Source organism: Heterodontus francisci, chromosome 11 (genome assembly GCF_036365525.1).
Source record: "Heterodontus francisci isolate sHetFra1 chromosome 11, sHetFra1.hap1, whole genome shotgun sequence".
NCBI lineage: Eukaryota > Metazoa > Chordata > Chondrichthyes > Heterodontiformes > Heterodontidae > Heterodontus > Heterodontus francisci.
In genome coordinates this window covers 101,411,576-101,437,832 of record NC_090381.1, presented here as the reverse complement: position 1 = coordinate 101,437,832, position 26,257 = coordinate 101,411,576, and the positions used below count along the sequence as shown (strand labels likewise).

Genomic DNA, 26,257 nt, shown 5'->3' with positions numbered 1-26,257 from the left:
TTATAAGAGAGAGAAGCAGAGACTCCAATGAGTGTTTAATAGTTCACCATGAATTTATTACAAGGCTTGATTTGTGTACTTTTGTTTATTACAGCAAACTCTCATTTTTCATAAGATACAGATCCTCAAAACAAGAGGTTAGGGACTGATCTTAAGCTCATTGTGCACCTAAAGTTGGATTAAGCATATCTAACAAAAGGGTTTGTTAATCTGGGATGGAACACTTGTCTGTCCGTGTTTCTGGATGAAGAGTGGAGACCTCTTTCTGCTTTTCAGAAGGGTTAGACGAAGTAGAGTGGGATGTGGTCCATATGGAGCAGAATAGATGCGTTGGGCTGAATGACCTATCTCTGGGCTGTAAAGTCCGATGTAATTCATTCTTCCTTAATTAGGGGGTAGGGGTAGGAAATATGTTTCAAGAACATTTTTCCTAATTTTATTCACTCATCTATGGGGAAGAGTTCCTCTAGTCATTAGATTTAGTTGCACGACAGATGTGAGAAGGTTTTCTCTGGTCGCTACTACAAATGAAATTATGAATGCAGCAAAAATGGAAACTTGTTCATGACATTGCTACACATTGTAACCAGAAGGAATCATCCCCATAGTTATCCATACAGCCTTGGACAAGAGGTCCATTGGTACAACACTTGGTTATTTCCGCAGGTTTGCCCAATTCCTTTAGTGGTACAAATAGAAATCGACTGGAATGATGTGAGAAAAGGACCCTGTCTCCTTCTGTCTCCAGGAAATTTACATCCCCTCCCACAGAAAATCAGCCAAGACTGATGAGTTTTCTCGTCCGTAAGCATTTCAAGGCGTTGCTTCTGGTGAAGAGCCCGTGCCCAAGATGTTAGCTCATCTGTTTTCTCTACTGATGCTGCCTGACTTGCTGAGTGTTTCCAACAGTTCTCTGTTTTTGATCTTCATACAGCTTTCTTGTCTAGAAGTCCATCTTCTAACACTGTAACTACCACACAGCCTCTATCAATGCATCATTTCTCTTAACCAAAAGGCATGGACTAAGCAACCAATTGTGCATTAACCCAATCTCAGTTGGGGACACTTCTTATTGTTACTGATGGTGGCTGCAATTAATAAATGGCCTTGACAGCCAATTTCACTGTAATCTCATTTTAGAATCACGGAATCATACAGGCCAGAAGGAGGCCATTCAGCCCATCGTGGAATGCTTATTACCCCATTAGCTGAGACTTTCCCATCTGCTCTGATTTGTAAGAATCTTTCTGTTCTAAATTACACGACAAAAAAAAATTATTGATCACCTTTTCCATCATCTTCAAGATACCCCGAATGCTGAAACTGTGAAGTTGAAATTTATGCTGGTTGGATGGAAATTGATAGATTTGAGCGGGGGCAGGTTTTCCAACTCACTGACAGGTGTTATCATGGCATTGCGGATCAGATCAGCTTCCTGTTACAGAAACCACTCATGTTTCCATCCATTTAAATCAATAAGGGGTGGACAATCTACAAAGCCTGTCCAACACACAAGGCGGTGAGTTGAAGACTTAAACCCAGAGTCTTGTATTAGGGAGTCAGCTCATGTCAGAAATAAACTTTACACATACTTTTTTACACATACATACATTTTGTTAGCAGGATCCCCTCAAGCCAAAGTGTGATCAACATTTGCTCTAGTCACCCAGAAATAGTTAGCGATATCAATGCACAACATCGTATGAAATTCATCTACTTTAAAATGAGTTTAAACTAAACAGGTTAATGCCTCTCTTAAAATCAGTGTCCAAGGAAAGTCACACGAATTCAATAGGCTCGCTTCCTCATTCTGGGCTTAGCAGTTTCCTGCAGGGAATAAAATAAAATCCACGCGTTTTTTATTCAGAGGTATTGCAAGTCCGTGTGGCAAAGAGTCAAAAGAAAGTTTCCTGTAGCTGTTTAGCCCCAATTATTGGTCATCTCGTGCAGGTGTAGAGCAATTTGATTCATCTTGCAGCACCGTTAGGCTAAAGAGAGAGGAATGGAGTGAGTAAAAGGCATATTTTCAAAACAAAGTAGTTTATTGATATCTGATATTGATATCCAGCAGAACACTGGGTTGGGGAGGGAAGCATCTTCAGCGGAGCAGGACTCTGTGGTCGTGAGTACAGGCTGTTGCGCTTCGAGCCCCCTCTCTTCACAATGCTGGACACAGCAGATTAACAGAGAGCCACAGCATTGAAAATTCCTGTTGGACTCTGGCACAAAACAGTTGGCATCAAATCAGATCCCATTATACACCCCACTCGATATTCAGCTCCATTGGTTTCAATGCACTTGTATGTCGGGCCTGGCGTATAATGTGGGTTGATGTAATTAGGCCCGTTTAACGCTACCACACAAGACAAACATCAACCCCGTAGTGCTCAGTGTCCAACTGCAGCAGAAGGAAAGTCAGATGCCACCTTTCCCTTATGTGAATTTAAATTGTACACGTCTGCATCTTTTGGGTAGGCTCATTTTGGACAACTGGATTGACGCACTGGGAAAGGCGGGCATGGGAATTGGGGACACAACAGAGCAAGCTTCCATCTACACCTGCTCCAGGTCCACTGGGAAACTGTGGGGAGTTGAGGACATTCTATCCCTATATTTTTATTTTGGAGGCATTGCAACAGTTAACCGTAATCAGATTAAATTGTTTGCCACAATTTATTTACACATATCTGGTTAGTTCAGTGTTTTGTGAAGTAAAATAGTCAACACATATCATTGGTACTGCATCCTGAAAAATTAATAGAATGGGTACAGCACAGAAGGAGGTCATTCTACCCATCGTGCTTATGCTGGCTCTTTGAAAGAGCTATCCAAATTACTCTCACTAACCTGCTCTTTCACCAAAGCCCTGTATTTCTTTTTCATTTCCAAGCAAATATCCAATTCCCTTTTGAAAGTTACTATTAAATCTACTTTCACCACTCTTCAAGGCAGTGCATTCCAGATCTTAGCAACTTGCTGTGGAAAAAATAAATCCCCTCATTTACCCTCTGGTTCTTTTGCCAATTATCTTAAATCCATTTATTCACAACGCTGTAAAGAATATTCATCCAGTAAAGATTACACTTTTCCCTCAACTTCAGAAAAGGTACTATATAAAAGCAAATCTCTTTTTTCTGCCTGGGGGGTTCTGCCAGTCTCTCACCAGAACTTCTGGTGCAAGATTGGTAGAACGCCCAAGAAATTGGTGCATGGCTGAATAGTCAGTTCCAGAATGGCTGAGGCAGAGGCCTGGAAACAAGATGATTGCCATCCGTATTTGTCAGAATGTGGCACATTTTGTAGGAAGGCTTAAATAGAATGGAGTGAAAAGTATTTTCATACAATTTTTAAAAAGAGGCCTTTTACCTCTGTAGAGTGTCTCGTCGATGTTTAAAAATCGGGATGCACATTGCCAGTTTGAAAGTAATTACATTTATCTCATCCTCAAAGTTATTTTTAGAAAGAAAGGGAATGTTTTAATAGTGGCTTAGTGGAGGTATGTGCCATGGATTGACCACACAATCTACACCGAGCCACTGATTATTCTATACCAATGCATAGGAAGTAACCAAACCAAACTGCACCAAACCATAAAGCCTAACCCAGTGCTCTGCACCCTGTCGCTATATGCAATTTGCCTATCTGGACCAAGCACATGCCTTCTGCTTCACCATCAGTTGCTCCGAACCAGAAATTGTTACAGATCTGTGACGTTGCATGATATTAGTAATGAGCATGTTAACCTGCTTGTCTGAACTTCCTTTGCCTGTTATTTTAATGACGGCATGCACTCTTCATTTTGAGCAGGTTAAACTCTTTCTTGTAATAGTGAACACAAGAATGAGTTAATGAAATTTTAACCCATCTCTTACTAATCAGGGCTCAGTACAATTGCAACTCGGCTGTTTCTAACACAACTGGATCAGATCCTCCCTGCAGAGTAGGCAGATAAGGATTTATTTTAAGTATCCTTGCCTCATAAAGTAGCATAACAGTCATAGATATTTGCTTTAGCTGTTTAATCCTATTTTCCTGCTATCTATAAAGTACATAAATTGGTTTGGAAAGAAAACTGAGGCAAATAAGTTAACCTTTAACAGTGAAGTAATGATGTGGATTACCTGATTCACAGCACGAACAGCAGTTGCACTCTCCACAGATAAATCCAAACAGTCCATTGATAACTTGAATGGCACAAAGAACGAGTTGGATCCCACTCATCACCAACAGGAGCGAGAACAATGTGACGTGCCAGGTGACTATCTGGGGGGGCTTTACGCAGATATCCCACATGGAGTAATTTCCCAGGTAATTGCTGCCAAAGAAAAAAGTCAAAACACAAAGAGTGAAAACCTGTCATCAAGCTTATTTATCGAAGCATACAGTGCAGAAGGAGGCCATTTGGCCCATCAAGTCTCCTTGAAGGAGTTATCCAATTAGTTCTGCTCCCTTGCAAATTTTTTCCATCTCAACTATACATCCAATTCCCTTTTAAAAATTACCATTGATACGCTTCCCTTTTGGGCAGTGTAGTGAACAACTTGCTCCTTTAAAAAACTGCTTATCTTCCCCCTTAGTTATTTTGCCAATTACCTAAAATCTGAAATAAAAATCTAAAGTGCTGGAAAACACTCAGCAGGTCAGGCAGCATCTATAGAGAGAGAAACAAGCAATATTTCAGGTTAATGACCTTTTAATCACAATAGCGTTCTAATGATCATTGACCTGAAACATTAACTCGGTTTCTCTCTTCACAAAGGCTATCTGACCTGTTGAGTATTTCCTGCATTTTATATTTTTATTCCAGATTTTCGGCATCTGCAGTATTTTGCTTGCTTTAAATCTTAAATCTGTGTCCTCTGGTTACCGACCCTCCTGCCAATGGAAAAGTTTTTCATTGTCTACTCAATGAAAATCCTTCATAAATTTGAGCACCTCTATTAAATCTCCCCTTAACCTTCTTTGCTCCTTGGAGAACAATCCCAGCTTCTCCAATTTCCCCACATTGCTGAAGTCTCTCATCCCTGGTACCATTCTAACAAATCTCCTTTGCACCTTCTCCAAGGCCTTGACATCCTTCCTAAAGTGTGGCACCCAGCACTGGACACAATACTCCAGCTGAGGCCTAACAACTGATTTATGAAGGTTTCGCATAGCTTACTTGGTTTTGTACTCCATGCCTCTATTTGCAAAGTAAGGAACCCATTTGATATCTTTAATACCTTTATCAATTTATCCTTCCACCTTAAAAGATTTGTGAACGTATACACCCAGGTCTCTCTTCCTTTAAAACTGTAGCATTTATTGTTATCTTATCTTCTATACTCTGTGCTTCTGGAGTAGAATTCCCATTTCTCCCGATTTTCCACTACAGCTTGGTGGAAAATTTGTGGAAACCCCAGGTGCTTGCCATGTTTCTCTGGGATTTCCGCAGATTTTCAGTGCTAGTTACAGCGGACAATAGGGAGATAACCCCGTGGAAATTTGTCTGCCTAGTGCCACCTGAAAATTGATCACGTGCCCGTTACAGATAGACTGGGAAACTGTGTTTTCTTTATCAAAGTACAAAAATGAAAGTCAGAGATAAATCATCTTTGGGAAGAGTCCCAAGCCTCTTGAACTGGAAGTCAGTCACCTTATGGTAAGAGCAAATTGAATGAAAATACAAGGGGCAAGTAAGGGATTTTCCAGAGAAGTCTACCCAGGACATGGGAACAGGCCTGGTGTTTCTTGATTGCCAGAGGCAGGCTATTAAAGTTTATGATATCACCTGACTGTCTCCTTTTAGATTATACCTGTGTAATTACTCCCAAATATCAACATTGACCATTTTGAGCAGATGGGAAGTGGTCAATAATCTTTACAGCAAATCTGATCAGACTTACAGAATGAGCCAACACTACTGTTCATTATTTTTAATCTTTGGAATGAATTAAATACTGTATTCAAATGCAGCCTTACTTTGTAGCACTGCCTGGAGTATATAACCTGAGGCATATTGTGCTGCTGGTTTGCCTGGGTTTGAATCCTATATCTGGGACAATTCTTCATTTTGTTTTTAGAGTAGCGTGTACTGGTTATACAACAATAAAGGGGAAATTTCAATGCGCGGACAGCTAGCCAGTACAGGCCACCCGCCTGTCTGGGTGCTGCAATAAGAGGCCTAGTCCATTTTAGCAGGTAGGCCTCATTATATCCAGAGACAGCTGAGTGACTTTGGGTCTACAAAAATAGGAAGGCTCAAAGGCTACCTGTTATGTGTCCTGACTGTCTTTTGGTTCCCATATGTTAGAAATAGTCACACATTAGACTTGGAAAGAATGGAGCTCTTTGATTATTTCATTCAGTTTCCATGCCGTCTGGTAAGGACTGACTTAGACTGGTGTCGTGCTATGCTTCACATGACTCCAGTACAGCAGTGAAATATGTCACCCTGCAGCACACTTGCACATTACAACTGGTCTAGCTAATTAGTTCCTAGCTCTTTACTGATAATATAACATCCCTCTTTCTTTAAAAAACACACTGCCTGTATATCAATATAACTGTTCTACTTATTAACTTTTTTTCTACACTAAAGAAGATTAACAATTGATTTTTAGAAATAAACTGAACCCCTTTTAGGGTCTTTTATAGCATGCATTCCTTTCTAAAAATAGTATTCACTGTATCACTTAGGTGGTAAGATGTTGCATCTCCATCTTGTAGACTTGGCATTCGATGCTCTCAGTGGTGAGTTGGCATGCTGCACAGGCAATGTTCTTGGTGTTGCTCCTGGTGTTGCAAGCGCTATGCTTGCTGTTGCTCATGTTATGCCACTTGCTGGTGACATAGTCAATGTTGTCTCGCTGGATAGTGATGTTTCCGGTGGTGTTGATGCTCTTTTCTGTTTTTCCAGCTAAGCTGTAGTTCGAATATGGATTCTGTTTCTTCTCATTCGGTTACCGGTTTCAGTCTCAATGATGTATGACCTTGGAGTCTCAGCTTCACCAATAACTTTTGCTGGGCTCCAAGTTTTCATGATTGGATCCTGTACGAGTACAGTTTGTCCTTTCAACAGCTCAGGTAGGGATTTAGCATGCTTGTTGAAGTGTTGATCTCCTCTTACCTGTGCTTCAGTAAGTTGTTGTCTCACTTCCTTCTTGTCACTTGGAGGATGTATTTTGCTTGTTGCCTGAAACTTTCTTCCAATCTACAGCTCTGCAGGTGATTTCATGTCAGCCTTGGGAGGTATAGATCAGAGTGACAATAAGGCCAGGTTTGAGTCTTCCTTCGTCTCTTGGTATTTCGCAAGGGTTCTTTTGACCATCTGGACATGTCTTTCTGTAAATCCGTGTCCCCATGGATGATGAGGTGATGGTGTTGAACCCACACTGTTTAGCGAATTCCTTAAATTCTCTGGAGGTGAATTAGGTGCCATTGTCACATATTAATCTTTCAGGAATCCCTTGCTCAGCGAACAGGACTCGTATTGCTGAGATGATTGTTGATCAAGTCTTTCACCTTCCGGATTAAAGGGAACTTTGAGTAGTAGTCTGCGACTATGAGATACCATTCTTGATTATGTGTGAATAAATCGACTCCTACAGTATGCCATGGTCTGGGTGATACTTTAGTAGCTATCATCTCCTCTTTCTGTTGTGTGTTTCTGTACTTCTGGCATACATTGCATGTAGACACCATATTTTCGATGTCTTTGTATATGTCTATCCAGTACACAGCTGATCTGGCTCTGAGCTTACACTTCTCCATTCCCATGTGGCCTTCATGTATCTTTTGGAGAAGTTCTTCCTGCATTGTTTTGGGTATGATTATTCTGACCCAACCAGCAGAACACCATCTTCAAGTGAGATATCATCTCTGATAGACCAGTACTGCTGTTTTGTTGGCTGTGTTTGCTGTATTTTATCAGGCCATCCCTGAATCACTTCTGAGAAAACATCTGTAACTCCTTGTCTTTGCTGATCTCATCTCTAATTTGACTCAGTGGGGTGACAATCACCAGGTGCTGAATCTTTATACTTAGATCTTCTTTGCTTCTGATCGGAGGGTGCTTTTCAATGGGTGTACGATCTTCAAACATCAGTGTCACCTCCTTCACCTCATGGTTTACTGAGATAATCTGCAGCTCTTCGCAACTGCTCAACCCTAGGATAGTATGACCATCTGTTTCAGTGACGTAGAATATACAGTTAACATCTTTTCCTTTGTATGCCCCTCTGATTTGGGTTGATCCTAGCTGTTGAATCTTAGTGCCCCCATATGCTGTTAGCATGACATTGTTCGGTTTCCTTGGATAACCACTTCCTTCCAAATTTTCAGGAAAGATCTTCCGGCTTAGTCTGATTGGGATGATGTTACTTTGTGCTCCAGTATCAATCTTCACCTTCAGATTGTGGGCTTATTTCTCACCCTCTTCCTGATCTGAATGGTTGTGTGAATTTCTTTTCTCTGGGAACTGTCAAATCCAGATATTTCATGCTGTTGTATGGTTCCTATGTCTATCTGTTCTCAAACTCATTGTCATCTTCCAGGATATGGCTGTTTTGGTTTCTTTTCCTACTCTTTCCCCCTGTTGCCTTGTCTCTAGTGACTCATAGAAACATAGAAAATAGGAGCAGGAGTAGACCATTCAGCCCTTCGGGCCTGCTCCGCCATTCAAAAAAAGATCATGGCTGATCGTCTAATTCAGTACCCTGTTCCTGCTTTCTCCCCATATCCCTTGATCCCTTTGGCATTAAGAAATGTATCTCTCTCTTTCTTGAATATATTTAATGACTTGGCCTCCACTGCCTTCTGCGGTAGAGAATTCCACAGGTTCACCACCCTCTGAGTGAAGAAATTTCTCCTTATCTAGATCCTAAACAGCATACCCCATATCCTGAGATTGTGACCCCTGGTTCTAGACTCCCCAGCCATTGGGAACATCCTCCCTGCATCTAGCCTGTCTAGTCCTGTTAGAATTTTATAGGTTTCTATGAGATCCCCTCTCATTCTTCTAAACTCTAGTGAATATAGGCCTAGTCGACCCAATCTCTCCTCATACATCAATCCTGCCATCCCAGGAATCAGCCTAGTAAATCTTTTTGGCACTCCCTCCATGGCAAGAACATCCTTCCTCAGATAAGGAGACCAAAACTGAACACAATACTCCAGATGTGGTCTCACCAAGGCCCTGTATAACTGCAGTAAGCTATCCTTGTTCCTGTAATCAACCCTCTTGCAATGAAGGTCAACATACCATTCGCCTTCCTAAGTGCTTGCTGCACCTGAATGCTTGCTTTCAGCGACTGGTGTTCAAGGACACCCAGGTCTCGTTGCACCTCTCCCTTTCCCAATCTATCACCATTCAGATAATAATCTACCTTTCTGTTTTTACAACCAAAGTGGATAACCTCACATTTATCCACTTTATACTGCATCTGCCATGCATTTGCCCACTCACCCAACTTGTCCAAATCACATTGGAGCCTCTTTGTATCCTCCTCAAAGCTCACATTTCCCCCCAGCTTTGTGTTATCTGCAAACTTGGAAATGTTACATTTAGGTCCCTCACCCAAGTCATTAATATATATTGTGAATAGCTGGGGCCCAAGCACTGATCCCTGCGGTACCCCACTAGTCACTGCCTGCCACCTGGAAAAAGACCCATTTATTCCTACTCTCTGTTTCCTGTCTGTCAACTAATTCTCAATCCATGCCAGTATATTACCCTCAATCCCACGTGCTTTAATTCTGCACATTATCTCTTATGTGGGACCTCATCAAAAGCCTTCTGAAAATCCAAATACACCACTTCCACTGGTTCTCCCTTATCTATTCTACTAGTTACATCCTCAAAAAATTTCAGTAGATTTGTTAAGCATGATTTCCCTTTCGTAAACCCATGCTAGCTTTGCCCAATCCCGTTTATGTTTTCCAGGTGTTCTGCTATCACATCCTTTATAATAGACGCTCGCATTTTCCCCACTACTTTTCTTGCACCTTCTTCCTTTGTTTAGCACATCTTTTGCCAGTGATTGGCTTTTCCATAAGCTCTGCAGATTGAACCATATGCGGGACATTTCCTTCTATCTGTGAATTCATGTGGTCGTCCACAGCTCCTGCACGTCTTTCTCTCTGTCTGGTGTGCATTCTTTTGTCACTGTTTCACTGCATCAACCCTTCTGCCTTTCTCTTGGCTTAACTGAAGGCTAGCCATTTGGGTAGTCAGTGTCTTCATCTGTCTGTTCGTGGTTTCATGTGCTCTGGCAATGTCTACAGCCTGCGATATTGTAAGCTTGTCTTTTCCAGTTCGCGCTTTTTGTACTTCAGGGTGTTCAGAACCCCAAATTAGCTGGTCTATCAGCCTTCCACCTGTGTCCTTAAATTTACATCTTCTGGCTGAATTTTTCAATCATCTTATGAGATTGCCGATAGGCTCGCCAAATTCCTGTCTGAGGCCTTGAAATTCATATCGGTAGATCTGATGATTTGATTTTGGCTGAAGATGGGTGCTGAATTTTTCAAAAATTTTGTCTGGGTTTCTGCTGTCCTTTTCACTTAGTTCCCGGCTATTAAACAAATTTAATCATTTATCTCCTGCCCACAGATGGATATACTTGACCCTCTCCAGTTTACTAGTGGCTTTTGGAAAACTACTGAATGTCAATCTGCACTTTTACTTAAACTTCTCAAATGCCTCTACGACATCATTAGCTTCCCAATTCATTATGGGCTGTAGCTGTGCATTTATTGCTGGCAGTCATTTTTGATTTTGCACGATTCACTCAGTCTTTTCTCTTTCTTTCTCTATGGCACTAATTTGAGTCGATTTTTTTCAATCCAATTCAGCATTAGATTTGTTTAAAATGCTTTAAGTTTTACTCACAGACACCTGCTACCACCATATTATGTCTCTTGGCTGTGTTCTGGTTCCCATAAGTTATAAATAATCACACTTTAGATTTGGAAAAGCTGGAGCTCTTTGTTTATTTCATTCAGCTTCCATGCTGCCTGGTTAGGACTGCTTTATGTTACGCATCCCTTGACTCCAGTGCAGCAGTGAAATTTGTCACCCTGCAACACACTTACACATAACAACTGGTTCCTAGCTAATTAGTTCCTAGCTCTTTACAGATAATATAACAATATATAATGCTACCATGCTGGCAGTCAGTCGTCACAGGGAGGTTTCAGAATGGATTGGTGGGGGGGGGGGGGTATGGTTTGTGGGGAGCCTCATGCTCCTCCAGGCCCTGCAAAGATATGTTTTACGCTAACATTGTGTAAAACGTCCTTTGGGTGTCTGCTAGGTTTTATTGAGCAGGGCATCGGTGGTGATTGCCCCTCAATAATCAGTTAAAATAGAATGAGGGTCCTATCTCAGTGATGGAGCCCCTAGTTATTTATGAGGTTCCTGCATGAGTCCAGTGGGTGCCTCAGCTGTGCGAGAAAACAGTGGCATTAAAATAGCAGCAGGGCGGGAAATAAGTGGTAAGTGAACCTCTTGGGTATAAACTTCTGTTCTGCCTGGTTTCTGTTGGGTAGAGAGAGCTAAAATTCCCTATCAGTATTGGCTTTGAGAAGATGAAGATTGCAGAGGAAGGGAAAGACTGAACAACAACTTGCACTTACATCGAGCCACATAAGGTGACATTAGGGCAGATGGCCAAAAGCTTGGTCAAAGAGGTGGGTTTCAAGTAGCATCTTAAAGGAGTACAGAGAGGCAGAGAGGTTTAGGGAGGGAATTCCAGAGCTTACAGCCCAGGCAGCTGAAGGTATGGCTGCCAATAGTGGAGTGATTAAAATTGGGGATGGGCAAGGGCTCAGATTTGGAAGAGCACAGATATCTTGGAGGGTTGTAGGGCTGGAGGAGTTTGCAGAGATTGGTGGTGGTGGGGTGGGGGGAACGTTTAAGGCCATTGATGGATGGAAAACAAAGATGAGAATTTTAAAATCCAGGTGTTGCCAGACTGGGCGCCAATGTAGGTCAGTGAGCACAGGGATGATGGGTGAATGGGACTTAGTGCAAGTTAGGACATGGGTAGCAGAGTTTAGGATGAGTTAAAATTTATGGAGGGTGGAAGATGGGAGGCCAGCCAGGAAAGCATTGGAATAGTCGCGTCTAGAGGTAACAAAGGCATGGAACAGTTAAGGTGATCCATACTTTTGCGGTCATGGAGAAAAATATTGCATTAGAGCAATGTCAGGATCAGTGGAGAAGGGGGAAGGGAAGTGTATTCCATTCCAATATAATTGCTGGGATGTGCCTGCCCACAATCTCTGCTGCTGATGCTGCCAAAATGACTACAGATGTTCCATCCCCCTGCACTATTCGTCCTGACTTCAACATAGTGAGGAAGCAAGAAGGAAACAGTCTATGGAATGAAGTATTTAGAGCTTGGAAGCAGCCAAACTGGAGTGTTCGGTGAACAGTGACTGTAGTTCTGATAAAATACTGAAAGATTGCAACAGAGCGAGTGAAAAGTGAATGGGAGATTACATTTCAGAAGACAAAGAAAGATAGAACTTTCATTTTTATAGCACATTTCACAACTTCAGGATGTTCGCAAGGCACATTACAGCCAATTAAGTGTAGTCACTGTTGTAATGTAGGGACAGGTTCCTGTTCAGGAATGTGAGACAGCTACGAGAAGACATTCCCCTGATATCGGAACAGTATTCACCATTGAACATTCTCAGGGAGATCCGAAAGAGGAGAGCAAAATGTAATTTACACGGGAGAGAAAGCAGGTTTTAGAATAATCATTCATGCAAAATGATCACCCTCAAAGGGAGTTGATCTCAATTTGCCAGGTTGGGCTCCTGGAACTGTATACTGACACTAAGATTGGCACAGTGCAACAGACATTTCATCCCCAATGATTTTCTCGACAAAATTCTACTTCCTCATAACTTGTGCATGAGCTGACAGAATGATGTCACACACGGTCATCATCTGTGTGTATAAAGTGGTGTTAAGTATACTAAAGCAACTTGAAATGGTCATGTGTGCTTAATAACTGGGTAATTGTAATAAAAGAGTAATTAAAGTGAGTTCACAGATGCATTTCAGAGGCCAGCCCCAGCTCTAAGTAATAGTTTACACAGTGGAGGAGTTAGAAGTTCAACAAACTGGTTCAATGATGGCAAATCCATGAGAGTCTCAATGAGTGCTGTTTCTTACCCATCATTAAAATGGTAGGTGTAATTGCTGTTGTCCTTTGTAGTACATTTTGGACCAACATTGAGGCCCACTGCAGAAACGATGAAACAATAAGCAGCTCCTGCCACACCTATCCCAGCAAAGATTATAGAGGAGAAATTCTAGGTAAAGACAAAACATTATGTTAATTAAAATATGATGTTAACAAACATAAAGATTGAAGAAAGCAAAGTTTCATTGGATCAAAAGTAGATCTCCAATACTCCTTTTCACTGTATTTCAAACTCTCTTCACATACAAAATGAACAATCACGATCCATTGAGGGATAAAACGTATTTCATTAATTCAAATTTATATCTTTGAAATGAGGCGGACTGTCACAGAAGCATTTTAAAAACGTTAAAGCAAGAAAGTATGACACAGAGGTTGGCACTAAACGGGCAAGCCATTTTTCGACACTTGGTATCGCTGTGGCCCATTTATTGACTTGCTCTGTAAATTCAGTCTGTTAACTGTGAAGGATATTAGCTTCTGTTTGTCAGCTCCATTAAATCAAGATTGTTGTCATTTCTACTCACGACCCAGAGCTTTGTATACCGGGAGTACATATCAGATTCTTGGGCCTTGATTTTAATCCCATCCAAGGAGCAGCAAAGGATCTGGGGGTGGGCGGATAGCACAAACCCAAATCAGGCCATCGATGAGGGACCATCAGCTCCACAACTTAAACTTAACTGCATGTCAGGGGAGGTCACCATCATTGGCTGCCCGGCAGAAGATCGGGAGGTGCCGAGTGCTTGAGATCAGTCCAAGATCAGCTCTTTTTAGCACTCCTTGTGGGCCAGGAGGAGCAGGAATCCTCCCTCCTGGGTCTCACAAGGAAGCCTTGGCCCAATGATGACCCTGGTCACTCATCCTCACCCACCAGTCCTAATCTTGTAGTCCCAATTGTCCCCATGGGTCCCCAGCTGCAGCCTCCTGCTGCCATTACCACTCCCTCCCACTGGCCATGCAGTCAATCTGGCTGACTATTGGCGGAGTGCCAGCCCAAAGTTAGCCACATAAGGCTTTGCCGTTAAGGCCTCCATGTCCCCAGCCTTGCACAACTTTCCTGAACCTCCCTCTTGCTGTTAAGATCGGGGTTCACGGCTCACCACCACAATTTTCAGCCATTTAACTTTAATAGATGGAAAATCATTGGAGAGAACACATGCCAGAAATTCTGATATGAGCTCCGAATGCAAAAATAATAAGTCATTCTAGGTTGAAAGATTTAAGTTGAAAATAGTTAAATAGAATTATGTTTTAGTCTTGCTTGTCTTGTTCAAATGCTTTGCCCCAGGAAATGGTTGAGGCAGAGACCATTGCATCATTTAAGGCAAACTGGACACCAGTACTTGAAGCCAAGGAAGGTACAGGTCCATTCGTACAGAGAGCTAGAGAGAGAGAGAGCAGGGCAGTGAGGTTCATTTTAGATTACTCCAGCAAAGAGTGGGTACAGATGCAATGGGCCAAATGGCTTCCTTCTCTGCTGTAAACATCTATGGTTCTAAATACAAGAAAGTTTAACTGTGTTTTTCTTGGATAAAGGAAGCTGATCCATGAGTATCCAAGTTTAATAGGTGATCTAATAGAGGTGTTTAAGATGATTAAAGGATTTGATAGGGTAGATAGAGAAAAGCTATTCCCTCTGCTAAAGGAGTCCAGAACACAGGAACCCAACATTAAAATTAAAACTAGGCAGTTAGGGGTGATTTCAGGAAGCACTTCCTCACACAAAAGGTAGTGGAAATTGGAACTCTCTCCCCCAAAGAGCTGATGAGGCTCAGGGTTAATAAAAACATTTCAAAACTGAGATTGATAGACTTTTGTTAGGCAAGGGCATTAAGCGTTACAGAGACAAGGTGGGTAAATGGAGTTATGATACAGATCAGCCATGATCTAATTGAATGGTGGAGCAGCTTTGAGGGGCTGAATGGCCTACTCCTGTTCCTACGATCAAGGTAAGGAATAATCACAAGGACCAAATAAACAGAATTTAGAAAACACAAGCAAACAACTTAGGCTAAGCATAAACACAGCGAGGTTGAACAGTTCTTGTCATGGAGGTCCTGAGATGGTAGTGTAGTGGTATTGTCACTGGACTAGTAATCCAAAGACCAGGCTACTGCCCTTGGGCCATGGGTTCAAATCCCACCATGGTAGCTAGTGGAATTGAAATTCAATTAATAAATTCAGTTCAATAATTGAAAAGTCTGGAATTGAAAGCTAGACTCAGTAATAGTGCCATAAACTATCATTGATTGTTGTAAAAACCCATCTGGTTCACTAATGTCCTTTAGAGAAGGAAATCTGCTGTCCTTACCCGGCCTGGCCTATCTGTGACTCCAGGCCCACAGGAATGTGGTTCTTAACTGCCCTCTGAAATGGCTGAGCAAGCCACTCATTTTGTGGGCAATTAGGGATGGGCAACAAATAAATGTTGGTCTTTCCATGATGCCCACATCCCATGAAAGAATTTTTAAGAATGAAGATGTCGATGAATTTGTACACCTTGGTAGAATGCTTTCTGAAAGTGGGAGGTGTAGTATCAAAAGAAGGGTTGTTGAGACTGCAACTGCATGTTAAAGATGATATAGGAATATAGGAGCAGGAGTAGGCCTTTCAGCCCATCGATCCTGCTATGCCATTCAATACGATCATGGCTGATCATCCACTTCAATGCCTTTTTCCCACACTATCCCCATATCCCTTTACGTAATTGGTGTTTAGAAATCTGTCAATCTCTATTTTAAACATACCCAATGACTGAGCTTCCACAGCCCTCTGGGGTAGAGAATTCCAGAGATTCACAACCCTCTGAGTAAAGACATTTCTCCTCATCTCCATCCTAAGTGGCTTCCTCTTATTTTGAAATTGTGTCTCCTGGTTCTAGACTCCCCAACCAGGGGAAACATCTTACCTGCATCTACCCTTCTATCCCATTAAGTATTTTGTAGGTTTCAATAAGATCACCTCTCATTCTTCGAAACTCTAGAGAATACTGGCCCAGTTTCCCCAATCACTCTTCATAGGACAATCCTGCCATCCAGGGAACAAGTCTGGTGAACCTTCGTTGCACTCCCTCTATGGTAATAATATCCTTCCTAAGGTAAGGGTGACCAAAACTGCAAGTACGGTCGAACCAAAGTTCTATACATTTGAAGCAAGACTTCACTACTGTACTCAAATCCTCTTGCAATAAAGGCTAACATATCATTAGCCTTCCTAATTGCTTGCTGCACCTGCATGTTAGCTTTCAGTGACTTATTGATGAGGACACCCAGGCCCCTTTATACAAATATACTTTCTAATCTCTTACCATTTAAGAAATATTTTGCACATTTATTCTGCCAACCAAAATGGATAACCTCACTTTTTTCCACATTATATTCCATCTGGCACATTCTTGCCCACTCACCAAGTCTGTCCAAATCCCCTTGCAGCCACTTTGCATCTTCCTCACAACACACATTCCCACCTAGTTTTGTATCATCTGCGAACTTGGAAATATTATATTTGATTCCCACAGACAAATCATTGATATATATTGTGAACAGCTGGGGCCCAAGTACTGATTTTGTTATTCATTTTTATTTAGAGATACAGGACTGAAACAGGCCCTTCGGCCCACCGAGTCTGTGCCGACCAACAACCACCCATTTATACTAACCCTACAGTAATCCCATATTCCCTACCTACACTAGGGGCAATTTACAACGGCCAATTTACCTATCACCAGCAAGTCTTTGGCAGTGGGAGGAAACCAGAGCACCCGGTGAAAACCCACACGGTCACAGGGAGAACTTTCAAACTCCGCACAGGCAGTACCCAGAATTGAACCCGGGTCCCTGGAGCTGTGAGGCTGCAGTGCTAACCACTGCGCCACTGTGCCGCCCCTCTAGTCACTGCCTGCCATTGCGAGAGTAACCCATTTATTCCTACTCTCAGTTTTCTGCCTGTTAACCAATCGTTAATCCATGCCAGTATATTACCTCCTATCCCATGTGCTTTAATTTTGCTAACCAACCTCCTGTGGGGGACTTGATGTAAAGTCTTCTGAAAATCCAAGTATACTAAATACACTGACTCCCCTTTATCAATTCTGTCAGTAACATTCTCAAAAAACTCCAACAGGTTCATCAAACATGATTTCCCATTCATAAATCCATGTTGACTCTGCCCAATCAGATCATTATTATCCAAGTGTCCATTTATCACATCCTTTAGAATAGATAGAATGCTTTTCCCTTGCACCAACATCCTTTTTTCATTTAATCTGTCCTGCCTTCCATCCTATCACAGACCTTCCCTTGTGTTCTTTCGTCCCTCCCCACCTCTGCCTTGCTTAAAATCTGTTACAGCGCTGGGCAGGATTTTTGTTTTTGGATCGGAATCCCGACACCAGGATCAAATGTGGGTCCCGAACCCGCACCGTGTCAGAAATAGTCACCCAACATGATTTTCCAAGGAATGGCCAATTGATGGTCAGAGGGCATGCTTGCCATCCAATTAAGGATGCCGGGCAGGCTTTCGACGCTGGAGGACCAATAGGAGGCCTTCCAGCACTGTCAGCGTGGCAGTCTGCCAATGCAGGTAATGGAGAGAGAGGACGCCTCAAGATGGAAGTGAATTCTCAGCACTTTTAAAAGTTTTGAAAATAAAAATGGCCACATCTGCCAGACTGTCATTGTGGAGGGGAATTCCCCTGCATAGGCCGCAGCTGTGGCCATCTTTCTGCACCAGCACTAAGGGTGGAGTGAGGTTAACTGTTTTTGGAGCACTGGACCCCTTGACTGCCGATGGGAGGGTGCCTCCTTTCACTGGCCATGTATTGGCCACCAGGGGAGGTCTGCCTACTAACTGAAAAATTCCAGCCTTCTCGGGAGAGGGGCCTTAATATGCCTATCAGTTGCTTCAATTAGCTACCCACCACGCGCGGGCGAGTAGCCGTTGCAACTGCGACCCAGCATCCTTGAAAATGACCCAGAGGCGGGAACATGCTGGCAAACTGGCTCACCGCTCTCCCACGGCGATTTTTCTGCCCAGCCGCCTCTGGTTCTGCCTCCGCGGCCACTTGAAAATCCAGCCCACCAGCTGCCAGCCTTGCTGAATATTTCCAGCATTTTCTGCCTTTATGTCAGGTTTCCAACATCCACACTATTTTGCTTTAGTTTGAATTTACTCCCATATTGCATTGCAATTTAGCTAATATAACGTTTACCTTGGTCTGCATCCAGGAACCATTGGGCTGGATTTTACACTTGGCGGATGGGAATTCGCCACCCACGCAAAAGTCGGTGGGGAGCCCGCTTCCGCCTAGCCCAGGGATCCGTCCCGTATTTTACGGATCCCCGGGCTTTAATTGTCCAGAGGCGGGGCTTCCACCCACTTGAGGGCGGAGGTCCCGCCTCAGTGAGCTTCCGGCCAATTAGCGGGCCGGCAGCTCTTAGTCCCAGCAGCGCCACCTGGAGCGGTGGCCACTGCTGGGACTGCAGCCCAGCCGACACCATGGACTCTAGAGAGTGGGTAAGTTGGGCATGCCTCACCAGGGGTATCGGTCGTGCCCTGGTGAGGCTAGGGTGGTCGTTTGGGGGAGGGGGCGTCTTGGGTCCCGGGCGTGGGTTGGGAGGCAGGGGCGGCCCTCAATCAGGCCTTTCATGCCCCCAGCACGCCCACTTGCCAAGGGTAAAATACTTGTGGAGGCGGGCGAGGGCCCTTAAGAGCCTTGATTGGCTTCGGGGGGCAGGCCATTTCCTCCCCCTGCCCGCCTGCCGTAAAGTTACCGGAGGCAGCAGCGGGGCGGGTAGGCCGCCCGGAGCCTCATGCTCAATTTTACGCCGTCCCCACGCCATCATCCGACCCGCTGGGGCGGCGTAAAATTCAGCCCGTTGTTTCTGAAAGAAGGTTTATGATCGGTGCAAATAGAAATGCTGCACACACCTGTTTGTGAACGTCCAGGGCTGCAATTTTACAGCACGCCAACGAGCCGGATGGTGGTTGGGGTGGGGGGTGGTGGCATAAAACAGAGCGGAAGGCTCCGGGTGACTTTCCCAACCCTCTCCCGCTTCCACCCCCCCCCCCTTTACATAGGGCAGGGTGGGCGAAAAATGGCCCGCCCGCCCAAGGCCAATCAAGACCCTTAAGAGTCCACTTAAGGGCCTTCACCTGCCTCCACCCGGATTTTACGCGTGGCAAGCAGACATCCTGGAGCTGGGAAAAGCCGCCTGGGAAAAGCAGGCGGCTCCTCAGCGTCCTGGGGATGGGGGGTGGGGTCTGCTCATTGGGTACAGGGTGCTCGATGGAGGGCCGCCCCCCCCCCCCCCCCCCCCGATACCCCAACCGCCCCCCTTCCCCCGAACTGAACATCCTTGCCTCACCGGGGCGCGATCGATTTCCCCCGGCGAGGCAACCAAAACCTACCTGTCTTCCCGGCTCCATGTCTTCAGCTGGGCTGCCATCTCAGCAGTGGCCACCAGCTGCTGATTGGCCGACAGCTTAATGAGGTGGGACCTGCTCCCTCGAGCGGGTGGAAGTCCCGCCTCGGAACAGTTAATGCCTGGGGTCCCGTAAAGTGTGGGTTGGATCTCTAGGTGAGGAGGAAGTGGGTTCGCCACCGACTTTTCAGTTGGTGTCCGGATCCCGTCCACTTTGTGAAATCCCAGCCCAGGTGTGAATTGCTGCACCACAAGTTTAACTGTTACAAGCCAAGTATGGCTGGAGAAACAGGGACCAACAGATAGTTAGAATTCTAATATGTGAATATTCGGATCTTTAAAAAGTCAAAGTTTTTATCTCAAGTTTACAGCACAACAGCTTTGTTACAGCACATTCACACACCAGCAATCAAACGCAGAGGAATCACTGCCGAGTTCATGTTGATTTTGGAGCACTGATTCATTCTGGCCTCCAAAACCCAATGGGAGTTCATTAGGATTGGTTTAGGGATTTTGTCATAATTGTTGAACAGTGCACAAAACAGTTATTAATTTTGAAGACATTAAAAATGAAATTTAAAATATTTATAATATTATGTCCCAAGAAACAAACACCAATTGAGGAGTGACTTTAGGTGTGATCAAATTCTTTTCTCCTAATCCTTTGCCTTTTAGAAACATGGAAGACCATATGTGTCTTAAAACGGGGGTGGGGGGGGGGGCGGTGGTGGGGGGGGTAAACTTGGCTTTGTGCAATATTGTAACATGGGTGATAGAAAATCAACATCCCTTTTTACTCACCTATTTTTTTTATTTCCATTGAATCAGCAGCCATTTTACATTATTGCTAAATCAGGATTACACCATCCCAATAATTGCAAACTACAAATAGCCCATTTGAACTGACTAATATATTATTCTGCATTTTGTTTTAAGTTTTATTTCCAGTCTGTACTGCAAATTTGTTACCCAATATAAGGGGCCCATTAATTGAAGCATATACCTGCTGAGTTTATTAGCTTCATAGACAATTCTTTAAGTGCAGCTTTTCATTAAAATACCCATTAAATCAGATTTACAAGGCCTTTTATTATTCAAGCACAAAAAAGCAAGATTGACTAAATAAGCATGAGTTTTGCCTTGTAACTGTGCTGGTGATTACTTTCAGTTACAATTTCCTATCCTGGATGTTCCACTCGGAAGTCTCCTTTTAAAGGCAAGAGTCCTCATCTTGTTTTCCCTTTTTAGGTTTGCAAACCCTCCCGGATCACCTGGGAGTCTACCGGAATGGGGCAAGGATTGTCTGGACATTGCTGCTATTTAGTCCGGGCAATTGTTATGCTTTAAATTTCCTGCCTTGGCAATGCGCCGACCCATTTTGTAACATCAGAGAAAGAATTGGCTCCAGCTGGAAACAATCAGACGTTGGTGGGGGGGCTCACGGAGAGATGATGAGCGGGGAATGGGGTCAAGGAGAAAGAGCGAGAGAGAGAGACTAGTTATGGAGAATGGTGGTCGGGAGGAGAGAGGCAGTATATGAATTGGGTCAGTAATAGAGAGAGAGAGAGACTGGGGAATGAGAATAGTGTTCAGGAGGAGAGAGGGAGACTGGGTAATGGTGTGGGTACGGGGACCAGCATTTTTTGTAGAGCCGGGAGTGGCTCCTCTTTTAGAGGAGCATCCAGAAATCAATAAGTTAAATCAATGGATTTACTGTGCTCAGAGACTGAGGGTTCCCATTGGAAGAACTAAGGGGGAAAGGGAGAAGGAAGATTCATAAACTGATGGGGTATTAGAACATGGGATAGTACTTAAAGACAGATTGCTATTGCGGTAGTAACTAGAACATCATATAAAAAGGAATGGGATAAATATTTGAAAGGGAAGAATATCAAAGGATGCGGAGAGAATGGGGTTACAGAAGAGTGTGTCAGCATTGGCAAAAGCACCAGGAACCTAACAGTCTTCTCTTGTGCTGTAATTTCTAGAAAAACTGTTCCATTGAGTCAAAGTTCAGGGTGTGGTTTAGAAATGTTGGTGCTAAACTGAGTTTAGTGATGCTAAGTGATGTGCTCCATGAGAAGTATCCTAAACCCTGAGCCTGCTGTCAATTTATTAGATCTCTCGGTTTGATTCAGGTTGGTTTAAGCCAGCTGGTTTTGACATGTGAAGTGGAAGTACAGACCGTCTCTGACTGAGGCTCCCAGTTGAGAGCTGTCACCTTCACAGAGAATTCAAGTCCAAAGCAGAGTCCATGGAAATGCGATAACATTTGCAGATGTCACATGGTCAAATATCATATGGCTTGAGCATCATATGGTGAACCTCCAGGAATGCTTCAAACCAGAATTGGCAATCCTACCTTTCCCCACGCATTCTTTTCAATAACCTGACTTTTCAGTCATGGCCAGGATTCAGCAACATAGGCTGAATTTATAGTGCACTAATGGGAAATCATTTAGAACCATAGAACCATTGAAAAATTATGGCACAGAAGGAGGCCATTCAGCCCATCGTGTCCGTGCCGGCTGAAAAAAAAACTAGCTGCCCAATCTAATCCCACTTTCCAGCACCTGATATTTCTTGGAGAGGGTGGGGGGGGGGGGTCAAATACCTCAACGCTTTAGGACATTGGATCATCTTCTGATTCATACTGCAATTATTGCACTGATTACATCATAAATTACATTACATCAATGGAAAATGGCAGTGTAAATCCAGCTACAAAGAGCAAATGTTAAAAATTTACTCAAATGCTTTACCTTCGGGTGGTACCTATAATCCCACACAATGAATTCACAATCTTATTCATGCAAGCCATTGAATAAATTCCATGATTCAGTGGGCTAATTAAAAAAAAACTTGCATACCTATTTGGTGCCTTTCACAACCACTGGGCATCCCAAAGCACTTTACAGCCAATGAAGTACTTTTTGAAGTGTAGTCACTGTTGTAACATAGGAACACTGCAGCCAATTTGCACACAGCAAGCTCTGATAATGATCAGATATGGAAAGTAAGGAGTGTTGTTTTCTTTCAGACCAATCATAGATTATATGGGGAAGGTGTTCTGTTGCATCTATCCTTGATGCTGTGCACTCCTGGAGCACTCCCACATCACCATTATTGGTGCATTAAAGTGAAGAGGCTGATAATTGAGGACTAAGAGTGCCCAAATGAATGACACAGGACCCTAGTGTGCACCAAGGAGGGCTGCAGAGGAATTTTACCTGTAGGAAATTTTGGTGCTGCCTACAGTGATTCAGGAACAAAAATTGGACACGCCAGAAATGGTAACTTGAGCCACACACTAGATATTTCTAGCACCAGCTCAGGAACAACATGCTACTGAAGAAATTTGGATTCAACAATATGGTTGAAGAGAGGATAATTGAAAGATGTCTCGGGTGGTTCGGACATATGAACAAGAGTGAGAAATGTTAGATTGGTGAAGGTCATTCTGCATTCTTACAGGGAAGGATAAAGACCAAAACCAAGAAAGCACAGGCTTAGACTGTATTGAAGGTGATGTTAGAGCTGAGAGCTTTAGAGCCAAATGTTCATCTTTAGCGCTCCTGGCACAGACCTTTGGGCACTGGTAGTCCACATTGGGAACTCGAGCATGGTTTAAAAGCCAATAAAATGGATAACAGAAAATCATGGGGAAAGCATTTGTGATATATGTAGCTGCTCTGCAAAACTTGGCATGAGGAGCACTAAAACTGAGGTCACAGATCATTAATTTTAAATGGCAATGAAAACCATGCAGTTTCCATCAAGGCCAGCTCCTCTGGAACACCAGTTCAACACCCAGACAGCAAGTTGAAAACTGGAAAAGAGGGGTAGGTTCGACCAGAATAGTGCGGATCTCTCAGTTTCACCATTCAAAGCAAATAAATTCTCTAGGAAATCATAGGGTGGAATTTAATGTGCCCCAAAGGAGTGGGTTGCAAGGTGGGGATGCTGTAAAATCAGGAGGGAAGGCAGGGCATGGAGTGCCCATCGCCGTCCCAATGCAGGGCAGTTTTATCAGTGGCGGGGAAGGTCGAGGACGGCCTTCTCATCCAGAGGCAAATTGAGGCCCTTAAGTGGCCAATTAAGGGCCTCTTCCCATTGCCGCTGGTATTCTACCAGTGGTGTTGGGCCCCCCGCTGTGTGGGCACTCAGGGTGGGGGTCCCTCCTGATCGGGCAGGTGGGCCAGCGCCCCCACTGGTGGAAAGGACCGCGCCTGCAGAAACATTCCTCCCTGCCCTCACTAACGACCCACCCCACCCCCTTACTACAGCCTGCCTGACTGGCCCTAGCAAGCCTGACCCCATTTACCTGGGTTCCGAGGTGGCGTCCATGAAGCTGCTCCAGCCTGGTTGCAGTCCCAGCAGTGGCCACTGCTCCCAGTGGCACTGGTGGGACTGAAGAGCTGCCCGCTCGCTGTCCTTAAATGGACATTAGCCCTGATGCCAGGCAGTCAATTGCCGGATGGGCATCGGGAATCCCAGAAACAGCTGCACTGCGGTTGCCCCTGACTTTCCAGCCTGGTGTTGGGACCACTACCACCAGCATTAAATTCAGCCCATAGAATCTAACGACTGAAGGAGGCTATTTAGATTAGATTAGATTAGAGATACAGCACTGAAACAGGCCCTTCGGCCCACCGAGTCTGTGCCGACCGTCAACCACCCATTGAGACTAATCCTACACTAATCCCATATTCCCACCAAACATCCCCACCTGTCCCTATATTTCCCTACCACCTACCTATACTAGTGACAATTTTTTATAATGGCCAATTTACCTATCAACCTGCAAGTCTTTTTGGCTTGTGGGAGGAAACCGGAGCACCCGGAGAAAACCCACGCAGACACAGGGAGAACTTGCAAACTCCACAAATGCAGTACCCGGAATTGAACCTGGGTTGCTGGAGCTGTGAGGCTGCAGTGCTAACCACTGCGCCACTGTGACGCCCAAGAATGCCGTACAAGAATGGACCTCAGTGTCCCCGGATTAGGAAGGGAATAATCAGCCTGGAATGGTGGTGCTCCCCATGGTCAAATGTCCAGCTGACAATACCTGGTTATCCAGACTTACACCTGATTGGCCAGTAAGATGAGATACGGGAGGATGCCTGGCACCTGTAATAACAGTGAAGGTCACTAAAATCAGGAGAGGAGAGGGGAAAAACTGGAAGGATTTCACCACGTCCAGAACAGTAGAAAGGGGACATGCTTGAAGTGGGGGAATTAAAACTAGTTCTTTGGAAACAATATTTCAGTGATCTCTGGTCGTTTCAGTGTCTCTTGCAGACTACATTGACAGAGATTGATTGCTATGATTAGTTAACAACTCCATTATGATTGTATCATGCAGCTACCAGGATGGTAGTAGGCAATACTAGATGGACCTTCTTCATTTGGAAACTTCTCTGCATAACACGTCCAAAAGCAGAGGAAATCTCCCCCTGAATTACAAAACTGCCTGTATTGGCGGGGTGGAGTTTTAGCATATTACCGCTGCTTTTTACCCGCCAGTTCCTTCACCTAAGCTCTTCTGCAGGGCTGGGGAGCAATTTTGGTAGAAGTCAGAGAGCGGGGAGGAAAGGCTTATAAACATAAAAGTAGGGAAAAGGCCACGAAATAGGCGCAATTCTTACCGCAAATCGTTTCCCGCAGCTTTCGTTTCCACAACAGCCACAGCAGTCGTTATTTTCCATGCCCATAAACACCAGAATTGGGAACACCATCTGTCCTCAGTTCAAAAGACAAATATTAGATCGGCCAAATAAATATCTGAGCAGTTCAACTATTTAACCATTTGATAATAGAGAATAAGAATGAACGGACGAGGACAAATTTGAAATTGTACGATCAGAAATATTTTACAAAAGCAAGAATAAAATTACAACACCATACATGGAATAAAATGTCTTCGTTTCGTGACTTTAATTGAGGCAGGTGCTAATCCAGCTTAAAACTTTTTAAACAGAGAGAAAAGTTTGAAATGATACAGTGGAATGACAGGACAGCAAAGCTTAAAAGAGTTCATCGCAAATTTCTGTGTTTGAGGAGACACACACCATTGTTAATGGTGACAGAAACTCAGCAAAGTGTTTGTGCTCGAATATTGCACGGGGTAATTTTAAAGCGAGCTTATAATTTATTTATTCGTTATATAAGTTTTACAAGAAGTTTTGTTTGAACAATGATGAACTAAACTCGTCTTCAAAATAATCACCCCCCCACCCAGCGGCAATTCTGACAAGTTTTTCCAAAATGTGACTCACCAGTAATCCAGATCCTAAAATTCCACTGAAACACCAGACACTGTCGGACAGTTTCTCTGGAGAATTATATCCCGTTTCTCCATTCGGGAAAAAAAGCAAAGTATTCGCAATGATGCAGAGAAGAGCTAGAGGGATGAGAGTGATGCCAAGACACCTAGCACATTTTCCGGTGCACATGGTGGTAACTAGGATGGTCCGGTGTTAATTTCACCCTCTGATCTGCTCCGAGCAGGAGAAACTTTTTTAAAAAGTGGGCAAAATCCACTTGACTTGGTTAAGCGTTGATGACAGACACGGTCACTGAACATCGAGGGAGTTTATATACTGCAGCCTCAGATAACATATTGGTGGCATT

General features: G+C 43.8%; 1 protein-coding gene across 1 annotated transcript; it reads right to left on the bottom strand.

The window, feature by feature from the left end:
* On the bottom strand, positions 1-26,257 carry tm4sf4 (transmembrane 4 L six family member 4). The gene is made up of 5 exons (XM_068042617.1): positions 25,903-26,257; positions 25,273-25,362; positions 13,169-13,308; positions 4,122-4,315; positions 1-1,988 (listed from the first exon to the last, which is right to left on the bottom strand). Exons 1-5 carry the CDS (start codon positions 26,077-26,079, stop codon positions 1,984-1,986), a joined length of 606 nt encoding a protein of 201 aa, XP_067898718.1. The 5' UTR covers positions 26,080-26,257; the 3' UTR covers positions 1-1,983.

Excerpts from the sequence above, each read along its gene's own strand:
- tm4sf4 (XM_068042617.1), bottom strand. The coding sequence starts at position 26,079 with ATGTGCACCGGAAAATGTGCTAGGTGTCTTGGCATCACTCTCATCCCT. Across the intron at positions 13,309-25,272 it reads GCTGCGGGAAACGATTTGCG|AATTTCTCCTCTATAATCTT; the intron begins GTAAGAATTGCG and ends GTCTTTACCTAG. Across the intron at positions 4,316-13,168 it reads ACCTACCATTTTAATGATGG|CAATTACCTGGGAAATTACT; the intron begins GTAAGAAACAGC and ends TTTCTTTGGCAG.